The sequence below is a fragment of the Nymphaea colorata genome, chromosome 6 (genome assembly GCF_008831285.2).
Source record: "Nymphaea colorata isolate Beijing-Zhang1983 chromosome 6, ASM883128v2, whole genome shotgun sequence".
Lineage (NCBI taxonomy): Eukaryota > Viridiplantae > Streptophyta > Magnoliopsida > Nymphaeales > Nymphaeaceae > Nymphaea > Nymphaea colorata.
Genome location: NC_045143.1, coordinates 2756193 through 2773304, shown reverse-complemented (window position 1 = coordinate 2773304; position 17112 = coordinate 2756193). Strand labels below are relative to the sequence as shown.

Here is a 17112-nt window from a genome sequence, read left to right as displayed (position 1 = left end):
GTAATTTGCATTCAAGTAAGTGAAAACAACGAGCTTTGTTTAGCATTTGCTTGCAATTGACACAATTTTATAAAATGGCTCTAATGATTAAAAATAAGACTGCTTTTGAAGACTTTTTTAGTTAAGTAAGTTCACTTGGGTTGTATTAATGAAAATACAACTAGTTCGATACTAGTTCATATATATAACTGGGATACGTGACACACAGCCATCTAAAACGTGGGGAGAATTCCACCATTTTGTGAAGTTTACCGTCATATCACGGGAAAAAGAATGCTTCAAGCAAGAGAACATATAAGTAGATCGAGGCTGGAAAACAAGTCAAGATCCTCGCCGTTCAAAGCTGCCCTGCTTGTAAATAGCTCATTTGAACTTTGAAGTCATGAAGGCAGGATGAACGGAACTACTACCAAAGATGATAGGCTTAGACCAACTGGTTCCTACAGGTGTAAGATCTTCAATTAAAAATCAATTATTTTGTAAAAACATTAGCTAATATAGTTTTTTCTTCATATTTTTTAGTTTAAAACATGGGAAAACGAGGAGAATTTCCATGTTATGATGCTAATATGAGAAGACATGTTCTCACATTTTACCAGATGGAAATTTTGGTCATTTTATGAAGGAAAAAAATTTTGGCTTCCAGTTTTATCCTTATAGGAAGAGGGGGCATTTTGGTAATTTCTAAGCCATGACACATGGGCCCTGAAGAGCACTAATAAATTTATATGTTTATATAATGGGTTTTGAGAAGATATAGGAGACATGCGGCCCCTACTTATATGTGGTACCGCCACTGCAGAGAATCCAATTCTACTCCATAGAACCATTGAACCAGACAATCAAAGAACTTTCACTTGTTAACCAAGCATTGAATACAGATCCTGGATGGTTTACTCCAAGCAGTCAAACAATGGATTATCCTTGTACCCAAGATAAAGTTGTCTTGGACGCAAGTCAGCCTCGATGAATAATTACCCAGGATAACTGATTCCGGCAAATGCACCGTTAGATTGCTCGATAGACGAGGCATTCTACAAGTGAACAACAGCAACTGTATCTCCCTTTTAACTGCAATAGAGGACTCCTTTAAAGGGGTGTTCGATGAGCAAGATATTATTCATTTGCGATGAAGTATACCCTTGAAGCACAAGACTTAGACAAGCAACTCAGATAACCATGCCTTGAAATGAGAGAGAAAAAGGGTTGGACGAACCTGATATTTTCTTACGTTAAAAAGCCATTTGAGTCTTTCAGATGCCTTTTCCAAGCCATCAATGAGAAAAAAGCTTTTGGGGCTAAAGTATAGTTTCAAAATTTGAATAAATTGTTTATATTTAATAAACTAAAATTTTTAGATTTATATATACATTTTTCAAGTTTTTAGAACTATGAAAGAGTGGCTAACCTACAGGCACAGCCTCCGTTACTGGTTTAAACATAATCGACCCAACCGTGTTGAGACCGTCGAACCAGTAATGACATCAAAATGAGCAGGTTTCCATGTCCACGGTAGGGGCTTCGACGTCGCTGAAACAGTATGTGCGGCATGCCCAAATCCTGGTGATGTTTTGCTGTTCCTACTGAAATTAATTGAGTCTGATGGTTAATCGCTTCTCCTTGACAAAGATGGTGTCCTCGTTCAAAATACCAACACGCGTCTGCTCAAGAAATGGTTTCTGTTAAGGCAATCAATCGGTGTGCCTCGAACTTTTAGGACATGGTCGCACGCCCGGTTGTTGCTTCCATAATTTTTCTACTAAAATTATGATTTTCGCTGCTGGGTAGTCCTCGTTTTGTCCACTGTTGTTATGCATTCTTTATTTTGTGTAGGTGCGAATGCACTTTTTTCCTTTCACTTTATTGCTTCGTGGTTAGACATTGATTCCCGAATTGTTATCATCTCTTTATCTTCATCAATTTCATGAATTTGGGGTTGTTTAATAAGCAAAGGAGAAAGTGAATGATCAATAGCTATGCATTAGCATCTCTATTATCTTTCATGCCGACACCGGGAAATCATAGCTATTGATCATTCACCTTCTCCTTTACTTCTTGAATGCTTTCATGCATCTTGATGGTCTTACTCGGAGCTCCATTGGAAGGATAATATTGGGTTCTGCCCGTGGAACGTGCTAGCTAAGTCCCAAAAGTAGAGGGAGATGATTGTTTAACTGCAAATGATGATACTTATACCTTGCGTTAGTTTCTCTTGGAATGTTGTATAACTGAACTAGAAGAAAGAAAGACGAGCAACTCGCTATGATAATATATTTTATTGCATGATTGTGCGTCTCATAAATGGTTGAATCTTCAACTGGAAACATTCTGGTGAGGCGATCAATGTTTCTCGTGGAAGTGCGTCTGTTGTCTCAAAGTATTGACGCATGAATGAGAGCGTCCATTTTCTACCAAGGCACCTTGTTGTTTTATGCATTAACCAGTTGATAACTTAGTTCTTACTTCTTAGCATTAAGGGTGTCCGATCTGGCCCTAGTTCTCCTTTGCAAATCATGTAAGCAGTATCACGAATTGGTGGAAGACTTATGATGGTTCCATAGTCAGGTATGTTAACCATGGTGTTGAAAAGGTTGCTGTATATAATACTTTTCTAAAAGCACTTTGATGCAAATATGAAATAAGTATCAAGTATAGCTAAAAGTTACGAAACTGCTAAGTCCCCAAAAAATGGCTCTTCCAAACAGTTTCTGTATGGTAACTTAAAAAAGAATAGCTAGTTGAGATTAACAAACCTCTTTAGAAGTTATAATAAGTCCAAATTTCTTGCACATCCGAAAACAGAAAACCAGCGACATCTTCCTTCCACCAATCATATATTGCGGTAGAAGCAGGAAGGATCTCATCTTTAGTGCATAGACTTAAAATCATCAAGAATTGAGAAGGAAAAGCCTTAGCTTCTTGGTTAGTATGAGAAAAACAAGTTTCCTCAGTTGAATGAATCATATAAAGCGGCCATTGGTCAAAAGTTAGAAAGAAGAACCTATTCTCTATTGTTAGGGTTGACTCGAGCTGTTTTGTTTTGTTAGTCATCATTTATACTTCTTCTTTTACTTTATGCAGGTAGCATGGTTCTTACATATAAAAGCCATGAGGAAATATTTTATGATTTTAGTGGGTTTCCAGTTTTTCTTGACGGATGGGCATCTTAGTTTATTTTTAGGGGAGTTATGGACTTGACATACTTTTATGCTTTAACTGCTTTATGAATCTAATATGGTAATACTACACTCCCATTTACAGATAATATTGTTCCACAGCCTGTTATTCCACAGCCTGTTATGTTGATCATGGCTAATGAGAAAGTAGGTCATGGAAATGGGAATGAGAGAAATGCAAGGAGGAACCTTCCTTCATGGATGGGCTCTAAAGATAAGACCGGTAAGTCCATAAAACGACATGTTGACAAATTGATCACCCGCAGATGCATGGTGCACAAGCGATTGGTTATGTCTAGCTAAAAGAGATTAACAAGATCCATTTTGTAGATCCTGCTCAGGATGAGGTGACCAACATTTCATCAGTGAAAGGTGGTAAGTCATCATCTAATGTTTCCAAGTTCAACAAGAAATCTGCTGCACAAGGGGAAACTGCAACTAAGATCGATGCTTCATGCTTTTCAAAACTTTTGGTAATCAAAGGACTGGGAGTTGTTTTTTTCCATTATTTTCTCTACACCTTTCTTTTCTTGGATTGTATCTTTTCAGGAATGGAGTTACTTTTGGAATTGTCTTTGACTAAGGAGGAGTTTTTGTATGAATTGGCAGAAAGGTGCAGTCTTTGTACTGTCTGGATTTGTTAATCCAGAACGCAGTATGTTACGTTCCCAAGCACTGGAAATGGGTGCTGAATACAGACCTGACTGGGATTCTACGTGTACACTGCTTGTTTGTGCATTTCCGAATACTCCAAAGTTCAGACAAGTGGCAAATGATTGTGGAACAATTGTCTCAAAGGTTTCCATCTTATAGTTCTTCTAATTGTTTACATGATTAATTCCTTTCAAATAAAAAACTAGTGCTGAGTCATTTCATTTTGAAACTAGTCTTGATTCATTTCAATTTTATAGCTATATCTTTCCGTTAGGTTAAAAATATGGACTAGTGATGAGTCATTTCAATTTTTATAGCTAAAATCTTCCTTTTATCTTGTTGAAATCTGACCAATAATGCATATACAAGATTGGTAATTTACTCTGTTCTTCTGGTCTGCCTGTTCAATAGGAGGTAGTGTAGCCGTGTTAAGTATTGCCTTTGCATCCCAATCATGCATTGGTCATTGAAGGTCGAGTACCTGTAGGCTGTAGTTTACTGATGATAGTGATGTCATGGCTCAGTGTTTGGTATATAATGTCACCTAATAACTACCTGGTTCATCAACTGACAATCTGGCAGCTTGTGTAGTTTTGTTTTCCATGGGCATGCAAACAGCACTTAGCTGTCTGTTCCTGGAGCTCAACTTACAATAATGCACATCGAATCGTTTGATGCTGGCTTTTACTTTTCATAGTTGCGTTCCTTGGCAATGCAATGCGGCCAAAAATTGCATAATATACATGGTCAATAATTGAAGAAATTCTGTCGATATTTTCATGAAATCAATGCTTCTTTTAGCATGCTAATGCAATTGTTTTGTTTGAACACTCTTTTTCTTTATTTCTTTATCAGGATTGGGTTGTGGATTGCTACAATCAGAAGAAGCTTGTTGAGATTGATAGTTACCTGATGAATGCTGGAAAACCTTGGAGGAAAACTTGTAAGTTGCTGCATTTGTTCCATTTTAGGGAAATATTGTTGTTTTCTCTTTTCTTTTCCATTAGGTATCTCCTAGTCCTACTTGCTAATGCATGGTATGTGGTGGACATTGGTATATAAGATCACCATCTGGTCAACTGGACTTGGTATTAACAGCTATCCAATGGCAAAACTCAGTGTTCTTAATGTGGTTTATAGGAGAGTTGTCATTTACCCAGCCAATAACTGGTTAGTTCATGCCTCAGGATTTTGGTGGTGTTTTTGTGCTCCACAAATCAAAGGTTTGATTGTCAAGATTGCAACTTTCAGCTTTCTGTAACAAACATATACAACGTATTGTGCAGTAAAAATTTATTTTCTTTGTTATTTTATCAGTTGGGACTTGGGAGTTATTTATTCTCTGCCAGTGATCTTTGATCTGGAATTTCTTTTGCCAGATTTAGAAAACTCAGCATCTCATGCTGCATCTGAAACAGTGCAAAGGACACCTACAACAGAAGTTGCAGCTTCTCCCATATCTAAGGTAACTTTGTTAATTAATAATTACTCATATGACTTCATATTGTTATCTTTTTCCTTTAATCAATCTGCTTTCACAAGCTATTGGCTATGGAAGAATCTTTTAAAATTTCACGGTTTGGGCAGGAAGGTAATCATCAAATGTGACGTTCAGTGCAAGGAATTTGTGATAAATCAGGGATTCCTCTGCAGCTAAACCTTGAAATTTGTGATGCAGTGGTGGACAAGTCTTTTTGCCAAAATGTTGTTGAAGACAACGCTAGAATTCATGATGTACTTGCATAATCTGAAATAGATGAAGCAATCAAAGCTATCTCAAATAGCCAGCTAGTTTTCTAATAGGATAAGGAAAAGCTGCTTTAATATAGTAACAATTTTCCTTATATTCAAGAAATAACCTTTCATCATAGTATGGTAAATTGGTATACAAGATACAAAACATGGCACGTCCTATGTCAGCTTCGTGTCTAATTTAATTATGACTCGTTTAGGGAAATGTGTCAGGTAATTCTTGAGTGATTAACTCCTCAATGACTATGTAAGTCAACTTAGGTTAGACTGAGACAGTTCTATAGGACTTGCAGAAGGCTCAGACAATATTTATGAATTTATGGGGATTAATTTACGTAAACTCTTAAGTTGATGCACTTAGTGGTTGCATTCCTCATGAAGGGCTCAAACAAGATTTATAGCACCATTAAGTCAACATCTACTCTGACTGCCCAAGTTACTTGCCTTGCATTACGAAGAATTGGATCTTGAGGTGACTTTCATATCTCGAAAGTGATATGTATACTACTGATCGTATGCCCAGTGGTTACGGAACTCTCGTGATAACATGCATCTGATACTATGAGAGTGTGGGATTAAATGAAACAGATTTATTGTTCTATCTGTAAGCTATCAAAACTATTCCTGTGATGTTGGCAGTCAGTCATCAGGTCAGGGACTTGTAACTTCCTTGTGTTTCCTTTTCCACCTGCACTTGAAAGTACTTTCATCTGTTTCTTTCTGTTCTTCTTGTCACAAATGATTTGGTTAACAATGAAAGGAAGTACCGAACAAAGAAGAAAACTTTAAAAAACTTCATACGGGTACCTAATAATTTGGTAAGCTGTAAACTGGAATTGTAGGTTTGAAATTTTGAAGCAGGTGAAGGGTCAGAAACATCACCATTAGTCAAATGTTTTATATTTCTGAAGATCATTTTTGGTACATTTACTATATTCTGAAGATCTCCTTAATATTCACCACAAACTTTTGAAGACCAAATGCATGTTATTGATAACTGAAAAGAAAACGATGCGCAACGTCACACGAGCCAACAAATAAGGGTCATAAGTGGTGCAGTATCAATCTTGTCAATAATTGAATTTCCTTATTGAATACGCTCTGCAAGGAATACCTAAACCCTCAAACTAAAATAATCAGGCACTATGAGACCCTGCCTGAACCCTGAACCCCTTTCATTCTTTCAGTACTTTGCTATTCTAAAAGTTTGGGTTCTTATGGAGCTTCTACTAGGGAGAGCAGCGTGCTGAATCTTTTATGACTTAGCACTTTTAACTAACTTCCAGACATATAACTCTGAACAGTATTCTGTCATTGTCCTTGGTAAGAGAATATGTACGAAGTCTTGACTCTGAATCTGTTAATAATGTTCTTTGTCACCAAAAAGGATTATCACATGGTTCTTTCAACTAATTATGCACTTTTCTACACCAAGTCGCCTATAGATACACATTCACACACACATGCAAATGCACACAGCCAGGTTGATTTTTTTATTTGCACTTATTTTGGTTCATCTTGACTTAAAGATCAAATGCAGTTTTTTCTTCCTTTTTTCCTCTCTTGATTTGTCTTCCTGTATTTTCTGGAAATTATGCAGGGTGAAACTTCTAGAAAGGATTTCATTGCTTCCTCAAAAGTGAAGGAATTGGCTTTTGAAGATCTGAAGGATACTATATCATGGCTGCAAAATCAAGAAGAGACAGTGAGTTGTGGGGCATAATTTAGAGCCTGTTAGTAGTGTGCTACCCTGCTATCTTCTATTGTTTTATATAAATCTTCTGCAGTTCAGTCACTATCTAGATCTTGCTGCTCCCATGTCTTCTAGTTAATCAGATCTCTCTCCACCCTCTTCTCTCTCTCTCTCTCTGTGTGTGGGTAGGGTTAACTACATCATACCAAGAGCCACAACAAAGTATTAAACTTGTGAGCTTCAACTTGAAGTTCTGATCTTAGGTCTGGGCCCCTATTCAGTTGGACAGAGCTCTTCTTGTTACTCAAGATATTTTGGTTAGGAAGCTCACTATGGTTCATGAGCTTTTCTCTAATCTATCTCTTCAGAAACATCATCATATGTCTCATGAAGCCTTGTTGATGGACATAAGCTATACTTGTAGGTCGGCTATTGGCTTATTGTCTAAAAAATTGTTGATAATGATAATGATAATAATAATAATAATAATAATAATAATAATAATAGAAGATGTTAGTATTGCTTAGTGTTCTCATACCTGTGTTTGTTACATTTAGCTCCAGGACTAACCAATGTTCTGAATTTTATTTCCCCTTGCAAAGAGTAAAAAGCCAATGGGCTTCACATTCCTAAATTTGTGGTTTTAGTTTGTTGATGACAAGTATCTGCATGCTGTGGTCAAATATGGGAAATGGGCATTGGTTTGTTGCATTTTAACTTATAGCTAGTTTCTTTTCCCAGGCCCAGCCACTGTTCAGTTGAAATGTAAGGGGCAAGAGCCGGGGGAAGGGGGGGGGTGGTGTATGGGGGCGTGCTGCCATGGCTGGCCTTTTGGAAAACAAAAATTTACATGCCACTCGCTCTGCCACTGTTTGAAGTTACAACATAACAAGCTCAAGTTTTTTAGCTTCTACCAACTGCAAAATGCCATTATGATGCTTTACATTAGTTAGCACTTAAGTAATATCTTTTTATACATTCACAAAGTCCTCCAGCTTGCTTATGCTACCATATTTGATTCATCTATTTAGTAGCCCTTTTACCAAAAGCAGCTCTGGCCTCTAGGTTCACTCCTGTTCTTGGCATGTGCAGTTGGGCACTTTTATTTCCAATCTTGGTTCTGTGGCTTATGCCAGTATCACTTTACCTTTGACTCTATCCTGCTAGTTAACATGCAACAGCTTCTTCTTTCCTTTTGGCTAATGTTGTTTTATGAGAAAGTGTTTTTATTCTCCTTCATCCTTTTCCTAACTGCAGCCAGAGGCAAGTGAAGTAGAGAAGATTGCGGCAGGTGGAATTATTGCTTGTCTTCAGGATGTTATAGATGCTTTCAAGGAAAACCAGGTATCCATTTTTGTCCTTTTGCATAAAAAAAAAAATTGCTTTCCAGTTTCCATGTCAAATTCTGTAAAATTTATTTTCTGGTCAGGTGGAACCTTATGTCCCTCCTAATGAGACTGCTCTTTCGTGTGTGTGGGATTTGGATTGGAAGCTTGATATTGTTTACTGGAGGAATTGTGGGAGAGTTGTCGGATTATGTGCTGGTACCAAATCTTTTTAAAAAAGGATTATTCTAAATTGGTTTATAATAAAATTAGTTTTGATTGATCTATGTTAAATGCTGCCAAAGAGTTGAGAAGGGATTTCACAAAAGGTAGAGATACCCAAAAATTATATTTAAAAAACAAGGACTGGACAGAAGGTCAGTGGATATTTGGTTTACATATAAAAGGGTTGTTTTTGGCCTGTTCATAATTAACTGTGTAATTGCCTTTTGATACTAATCGAGGAATTCAAGCCAATTCAGACTTCAGACGGATTCTGGGTGTACCTCCGGCAGAGAAGGGGGTTTCATGAGCAAGGTTATTTAGGCTGGTTATCCCCCAAAATCTGTATGGCACTTGAATGCAGAGCCATGTCATTCAGCTGATTGCCTGTAGGCTGTCTGTCTTACTTCACGCTATAAAACTCCAACTTTGTTAATGTAACATACCCACCGTTGACTTTCAGGACAAACTTTTTTGTTATTCTTTTTCCCGGTTTTTGTGTCATATTCTTTTTTGGTTGACTATTTTCTAGGAGGTTGATCATGTTGTTGGAGATTGGAAATTTGTTCCTCGAGTTGTACGGGAGCTACAAAAATGCAAGGAGAAAGTTGGAACTGATGCAGTGTTAAGGCAAGAGCTTTATGAACATGCTCTCACCTGTAAGCACATATACGAGAAGGAATTTGAGAGGGTAGAGAAGAGCGAGCCTGCAAGAAAGAAGCTGAAGAAAGATGTCCAGATTGATGGCAATGAGGATTATGACTCAGAGAAAACAGAGATTATGACGGATGATGAAGGCTCCGATAGTGATGCAACAGTTGAATTGAACGAAGAAGAGCTTAAGGTAGTCCATGACAAAATCCTTGCTAAGCACTCAAAAAACTTATGAGGACTAAAGCTACGTGGAAATGAAACCGTTTGATGATTTACAATTGCAGAGGACATCATGGTATAAAGAGGTCTTCCACCTCCCAAGCGTTTTGCTTCTTTCAGTTTAGACAAATCCTTTTGTTTGGTTCTTTTCTCTCTTGTAATCATCTATCTATGCTTCTTATGGGGCATTTGACAGCCTTATTTTTAAAGCAAAATGTTCTCAATCATAAGGCAGGTGAGATATTTCTGTAAAAATGCCGGAGCTTGGGAGCTCCTACTTCTTTGCTCTTGCAAGTTTGCCCATTTAATCTAAGAATTGAAATGGTACTGTACTGCTAGTGAAGCTTGCTTTATCCAGTACACCCCTAAAAATACTTCAGGTTCAGGGGTATTAAATGTTCTGTAAAGCTCGATAATGGGTAGTACTGCTTTTTCTTTTTCCTCTATTGATAGGCAAGGGGAATGAGTTCAACCCACTGCCTTTTCAACTTTTCTTTTTCTCTTAACTTTTTTGTTTTTCGTTTTGGTTTCATAATCATCCTGTTTATATTTAGATCAGTATATCTTAAGGAGGAAAAAGGATTTGAGAATCGAGTTTCAAAATAGGATTGATTTTACGCATTTCCCTGTCAGGCATAATGCTGATAAAATCGTAAACTCGTTATTGTTATCTTTTATTGTCCCTTTCTTTTATGAATTCGTCGCCATGCTAGGAAAAAATATAAGGTAACCTGACCTGCATCGTGCATGTCCTTGTTATTCTTTTGTCCATAAATTACTAATAGGGGTGAACGGAAGCGTCAAGCTTTAGGAAGACAATGCCATGGGAAAGCTCCAACAATAGAATCATGACTTCATCCAATTTGAATACCTTGGAAAAACCAAGACAGATCAACTAACTATCAACTAACTATTAATGGCGTTTAATGTTTTCGAAGATTGGTTTTCAGAGATTTTGGAAATCAGGCGTAAAAGATTCTCTTCGGAACTTTGTGACGGAAAATAAACCCTCCAATAACGCACATAGGTCCCGTCGCTGTAGCGCTGGAAATGATTGCGGGATCGGGTCCACTCGAATGCGTCCAAAACCCGAAACACATAAAAGCGATGCCAGTCTCAAGATCTGCATATTAGCATTGGAAGGCCACTTGAATACTAATTAAGATTAAATAATAGAACAAGAAAACTCGATCATTTTTGTTCGACGACTTAGGAGATCCATTTCCTAAGGAGAACGATAGGGGCCGGATTGGATTTGGTCCAATTAAACGTGGTTGTTTAGTAAAATATGGGTCCAATTCTTATCTGAGTTCGAAAGCAAGTATGGCCCCTGAGATTTGGGAGTGATTTCAAAGCTAAGTGACATCCAAATCCAGATTAGCCGATCAGATCCCGTCGGTCCGAGGAGGTCAGATCCAATTAGGTGGGGTGAAGTCTGACCCGTTTACAAGAGGCCATATCCATTCAATCCCCAAGCTCCCTTTCAGCGTTTAGCACGAAAAGAGGTATCCCTTTGGTCGCACGTGCTGATCCGAAGGGCTTCCCTTCCCGTTCTCTGGTAACTCCCTCGTCTTCCTTTCCCCCTTCCTTTTATCTGCGAAGCTTTTCATCCAACCAACACTTCTTCACTCGCAGAGCAGAGGAAGACGGGAGAGGATTCTTCTCTGTTCTCCTACCTTTGTGCTGTTTTTTCTTCTTTATCTGATTCTTCTCTGTTCTCCTACCTTTGTGCTGTTTTTGCTTCTTTATCTTCACTGGAGAAGGAAACAGGATCATTATGAGAAACGGGATAGAGGAGGAGGAGGAGGGGGAGGAAGTGCAAGAGGGAATGGATGATACGGAGGATGATGCTCGCTACCCACCTAACCCGCTTGGCCTCAACCACCATCGTTCTTCGTCCTCGCACCGCCCCAAGCTCCCTGTCCGCAACCCAACTGCCAATAACCGCGCGGGCTACAACGATGACGAAGATGACGACGACGACGAAGATGGCGAGGAAGACGACGACCCCCAGCGCCACCGGAAGCGGCAGCAGAACCCCAGGATGGATGAGGATGAGGATGAGGAAAACGAGGAAGAGGTGCCACGCGGTGGTAGGGAGCACGCCCAGCGGCCGGAGAAGCACAATTACGAGTTCGCGCCCCGGCCGAAGCGGTTGCAGCCACCGCCCCCTTCGTTTCCGCGTCCGGGGCCGGCCGATTGGACCGAGGCAGCAACCAACGCTCTGCTTGACATTTGGGGCGAACGGTTCGTGCAGCTCGGCAGGAAGAGTCTTCGCTCCGACGAGTGGCATGACGTCGCCGAGAAGGTGTCGGCGGTCGCCAAGATCCGCCTTACAGACGGGCAGTGTCGGAATCGCCTCGATACGCTGAAGAAGAAGTACAAGAGGGAGAAGTCGAAGCTCGTCGAGTCCGGCGGTGGTAGCAGCCGGTGGGTCTACTTCGAGCGGATGGATTCGCTTATGGGCTCGTCGCCCACGCCTCCGCCTCCTCCGCAGCCAGCGCGACAGCCTCTCGCTTGCGGGATCGACTCCGGCGAGTATGTTTTCGCGAATTCTAGGGGTTATATGGATCAGGCAAACGGAATTGACGAGTTAGGAGATAGCTCAGAGTCGGGATCGGAGAATGACGACGCAGAGGATGAGGATGACGACTCCGATTGCCCGCCGCCAAAGAAGGCGAGGCCACCCCCTGCCAGAGCAAGGGCGGAAGAAGACGGCTTGAACGACGATGCCATGTCCTTCCGTATGCTGGCTGAGTCTATACAAAGGTTTGGAGAGATCTACGAGAAGATTGAGAACAGCAAGAGGCAGCAGATGATCGAGTTGGAGAAAATGAGGATGGAGTTTCAGAGGGAACTGGAGACGCAAAGGAGGCAAATTTTGGAGAGGGCGCAGGCAGAGATTTCGAGGATACAGAAAAACGATAAGGATGCTGACACCTCTGTCACTCATGCAAGTGGGTGAAGCTAAGAAATGTATGTCTTATGTATGTCTTTCTCGCAATCATTGAAAGCAAAGAAATTCACTTGTTTATCTATATCGGTGATGATGGTGCTCAATCTTTACATTCATGCCGTATTAGTTTGTGGAGCGAAAGAAATTGTTTCGTTGAATTTTGTTCGATTATTGGATTTGAATCAAGATTGTCAATTGTAGTGAATTCCGACATGTATCTGTAGAACTGCTGCTGTTCTAAGCATCTATTAGTTAATCACTAATCAGTTTTGTGACTTTTGCAGATGCTACGAGTTCCTCTCGTAACATTCCTGGTGTTATTATTTGGAATAAACTAATGGCTGCTTGTAAATACATGTTTATATGAATGTGCCTGACTATTCCTTAGTAAGGACTGGTGTCTGGCATATCTGGTGCTTAAATTGCACCGCTGATGACACAGGAGCCCAAATCTTTAAATACCCAATCTGTAGTCTGTGTTATCTAATCTATAGCTGGTATAGCAATTTGTCAACCTAAGCCTCTCCTCAGTGCCTTTTCCTAAAGCGTGCGGAAGCTTGAACCAACTTCATGTTCCTGAATGTGCTTACAATATCTTTTTTTACTGCAATATCTTTTTTACTGCCTTACTTTTCCTAAATCCTTGGTGGATAATGCCCAAGTCTGGAGAGTTGAAGTGTACTTCACTGTCTGTTCATTTGACAGAATCATCTTTGGTGGTTTGTGCTGTTAGTGTTATCTATTTCCCTTTTTTCTCAAGTATTTTCAAAGGGATTTATGCCGAAGTATGTCAGAAACAGGTTGCTTGTATGCAAACTCAGCTTCTCTAGGGTTCCTTAATATGACCATTGGAGCCCAATAAATTGGATGTCATGATTACACTGTCGACAGCATATCTGTCTCTCTTAATTTCATGAGTTTCTCTGCCATGGTAGCGTCTGCATCCCCACGGCAGATATTTTCTTGTGCCATTTGAGGAGGTCTTCTAATGATGAAGGGCTGAATTTATGAAACATTGATGGGATGAACTAAATGCCTGTAAAGCGAATCCTGTCTCTGTAAAGATACTCTAAGTTGCAAGTAATCATTGAAATGTGTCGTTCCGTAAAAGCATCTATGTATAGATTTTTGCATAGCTTTTGTAATAGTATATCAAGTTAAATACCTTTTCACTATATTTCTCAGACCATGATGCACAAACGCCCACTTTCAAATTTAATCTACTAAGTTGCATGCATATGGCTGTTTTAGGTATTTTAGGTATTCTCTTGACCCTGTTCAGTGATTTTTTTCCACATAAGAAAAGGAATGCTCATGCAAGATTGAGCAATCACGATAGACTAATGTCAACTTCATGCAATTGCCTTTGGTACTTTATTCTCTGCCATTTGCTTCTGCAAATATATTGGCGTCTTGAAAATGATCTTTATATAAATCAAGCTGCATTATTGATGGAGACAAATATTTGAGGCTATCGTTATTTCTCATGTCATGAATGAATTGTGATGAAATATGAAGTACAGTCTTGAAAGGTCAAAGCTCGTCAATCATCCATTATTAATTTATTTAGTGGTTCTTTCAACTCAGGTTTCTTCCATCCGGTGGCCTGATTTTGGTTCACCCTCAGTCAGCCATTACCAATTTCTGGTTGCATTAGAGTGTATGCTGGGACTAGAAATATGACCCCTTTGCAATATATTTTAGCTTTTAGTTTGAAGCCAATAGTTACGGACTGGATGAGATACCAATTCTTCCTCTTAGCTTAAATCAAGTTGACTATGTACCTATGCTTTGATTCAGTTTTTCTTCAAACTGTGGAAAGCTTTCTCCTCTTTCTACACTTGTATTCTGACACTACGACCAATCATGGAAAACCTGTTCTAGGGTCATCCTTGACATTGGCTTTTAAATAAAAAGGAAGGAAAATGACAACATAATATTTTGTTTTGCAGGAAGTTTGAATTAAGGCATCGAGAATTTCTCAGGCTGAAGTTGAAGTTCTAGGTGTGGAAATTGGGAAGCTGAGTGTTTAATTTGCTGACTCAATTAATTCAGCTGCCATTGTTCTACAGTACCTCTTATGCAAGTCCCAAAACTCATAATTGTGTATAACTTTGATGCTGTTGGCATTGGCCTGGTCTTTCACATCATATTGAGGTGATGCTTGGGTGGCATGCTGTTGTTTAAGTGGTTGGTGAATTATCATAGCATATGTTGTTTCTCTGTCACGACAAACTTTTTTTGGTTGATTTATGCCCCTTGGGCCTGCAATTTCACCTTGTAACTTAGCTATTCTTGTTACTCAGAGCTGTTTTTCTTGCTGGATAGGAAATCCTTTTTCTTCAGTATGGGAAGCTGTCTATAGTTCAGCAGCTTCTTACCTTTCCGTCCTGAAAAAGTATCACACACGAGATGAAGCCTTGGTAACTCATTCTCATTTTTCTGGTCCAGAGTACTTGGAAGTTTTTGCCCCTGGTAGGGGCAAATTGGGAATGATATACAAGTTGATGGAAGATTCCTACTTTGAAATCAACAGATGCATCCCCAGTTATAAGGTTGAAGCTGGGACATGGGCAGGAGGGAAAAGTATTTTCAGCGTTCAGAGGCCTGCCAATGTATGGTCTGTGGTTGAGGTTGTTGGCTTATCTGAAAGAAAATTCCATTCCACAAATCAGCAGGATTAGCATTGGTCTACATGACTACAAAAGCTACCAGTGGGAAAGCATTTTTGTCAGCTCCACTTGATCATCTTAGCGTTGTAGAATTATTTGGTATCATAAGGTTTCAGGATCAATTCTTCCATTTGGATTTCTGCATTGTATGAGTGTAAACTGTGAAATCTCTGAAAAATGGTGCTTAAACTGTCATACATCAGTTATGATTTAAAAGCCATGACTAGTGAATCAAGCAGACCGCACTCACAGAAAACTGACAATTGGAAAGTCAAAAAGGAAAAGGAAAGACTGGTGGTTCTACTGGACTGCTGTATGGTTGAGATAGCAAACTCTGCTTGAATGATCTTACAGCAGGAGTTTCCTTTATTTTCTGTTACCTGTTTTCATGTTTCTGGCTCGTGAAGAATGCAGAAATTTAGTACAGAGTTTCATGCTGTCCTTTGTTTGTTTTGAGAGAGAGAGAGAGAGCATTGTACTGTGACTTCAGTCATGTTCGTGTCAAATAAGCTCTGAAGGCTGGGGTTTACAGCTAAAATAAAACACAGCATTCATTGTGGTCTCCATGGCAAGAACTGAAGAATACATCGATACTAGCAGGAGAAATTCACATATCCCTATTCCTCTATGCAGCCTACACTCGAATATGCTCTCAACAACCTTTAAGATAATTTTACTGACCAAAGCCATCATAAGAGCTGTGTGCCTCCTACCTTGTAGCAGATTCTTGGCCTTAACAAAGGCCAGATAGCCAGAGCAGTCAACCTCCAGAACTGTGAACACGTTTGCCAAGTTATACAAGATCGTTATATTAGCCAAGGTGATGCAATATGGAACCCCAGTGACTCCTATCATCAGCCAGGTGATCCCTGTCCTGGAATGCATTGGTGCAAAACAAAACGTTGTTAACATTACCATGCAGATGCAGAATACGAATGTCAATGCAGTGTAAGTCATCAACTCCCTCAAATGCATTTGAAGCAGTTTAAACCAGGTAGTCCATCTTCCACTTGCTGCTTGCCTCTGTGCATGCGTGTTTGGTCCACTGTAAGTGGATGCTACGGCTTTGATGGCGGCAGCCTTTGCTAGGAGGGAGAAAGTGAGAGAAGATGGCAGGCAGATGACTGCTGTAAAGATGGAGCTTATGACCAACAAGAACGTTTTTTTGGGAAGATAAATATCACGATGCAGTAAGCTGTAATGGGTTGCTTCAGAAGTGGAGAAAGACACCACGGCTTGAACGTAGTGATCTAGGAAACGAGATGCAAAGAAGAGGATGGCATATGGCGAGAAAAGGAAGACCGCTGCGGAGTTGAACAAGGTAGGTTGAAGAAGGAAAAATCTGATGCTCTTTCTGAATATTTGAAACGTATTCATGAAAGGAATGGGTTCGTGAAAGCGGGTTCTGCTGGTCATTATGCAACAGGGTGTGTGGAAGTTTGAGGATCTGCAATTTGTCTTAGCAACTTATAGGTTCGTAACTTGTCCTTAGGTTGCTTCAGATCTATTTTTCATAATTGCCTGTAGGGCTAACATATTCCTTGTGTTGAGAAGAGGAGGAGAGTTGGTAATAAACAATATTTGGTATTGAGTGCTTGTGGGACAGTTTTGAAGCGACATTAGTGTCCTACATTGTTTTGGAAAGTAGTTCTTACTTTCCTGCATCAAGGTTCGTCACAGGGACACGCAATTTTGTAAGTACAAACAAACATTCTGAAACGGGGTAACACAGATTTTGACGTATCAATACTCTTTCAATGATGTAGTCTTCAAATATTATTTCTGGTAA

General features: G+C 39.6%; 3 protein-coding genes across 7 annotated transcripts; 2 read left to right on the top strand and 1 right to left on the bottom strand.

Annotated features, from left to right (window-relative positions):
• Nucleotides 1–1403: 1403 nt before the first annotated feature.
• LOC116256526 (DNA-repair protein XRCC1) lies at nucleotides 1404–10033 on the top strand. 5 transcript variants are annotated; one of them, XM_031632911.2, is made up of 9 exons: nucleotides 1404–1538; nucleotides 3262–3399; nucleotides 3507–3649; nucleotides 3786–3974; nucleotides 4686–4773; nucleotides 5210–5295; nucleotides 7183–7287; nucleotides 8533–8619; nucleotides 9355–10033. In XM_031632911.2, exons 2-9 carry the CDS (start codon nucleotides 3300–3302, stop codon nucleotides 9709–9711), a joined length of 1155 nt encoding a protein of 384 aa, XP_031488771.1. In that variant the 5' UTR covers nucleotides 1404–1538; nucleotides 3262–3299; the 3' UTR covers nucleotides 9712–10033. The 5 variants fall into 5 exon arrangements, with proteins under 5 accessions (XP_031488771.1, XP_031488769.1, XP_031488772.1 ...); XM_031632909.2 differs by having other exon boundaries at nucleotides 1407–1563; XM_031632912.2 differs by having other exon boundaries at nucleotides 1422–1698.
• Nucleotides 10034–11177: 1144 nt separating this feature from the next.
• LOC116256108 (trihelix transcription factor ENAP2) lies at nucleotides 11178–14956 on the top strand. The gene is made up of 3 exons (XM_031632316.2): nucleotides 11178–11253; nucleotides 11466–12671; nucleotides 14604–14956. Exon 2 carries the CDS (start codon nucleotides 11473–11475, stop codon nucleotides 12658–12660), a length of 1188 nt encoding a protein of 395 aa, XP_031488176.1. The 5' UTR covers nucleotides 11178–11253; nucleotides 11466–11472; the 3' UTR covers nucleotides 12661–12671; nucleotides 14604–14956.
• Nucleotides 14957–15095: 139 nt separating this feature from the next.
• Nucleotides 15096–17100, bottom strand: LOC116256110 (uncharacterized). The gene has a single exon (XM_031632317.2). The coding sequence runs from the start codon at nucleotides 16737–16739 to the stop codon at nucleotides 15825–15827; it is 915 nt and encodes a 304-aa protein (XP_031488177.1). The 5' UTR covers nucleotides 16740–17100; the 3' UTR covers nucleotides 15096–15824.
• Nucleotides 17101–17112: the final 12 nt, after the last annotated feature.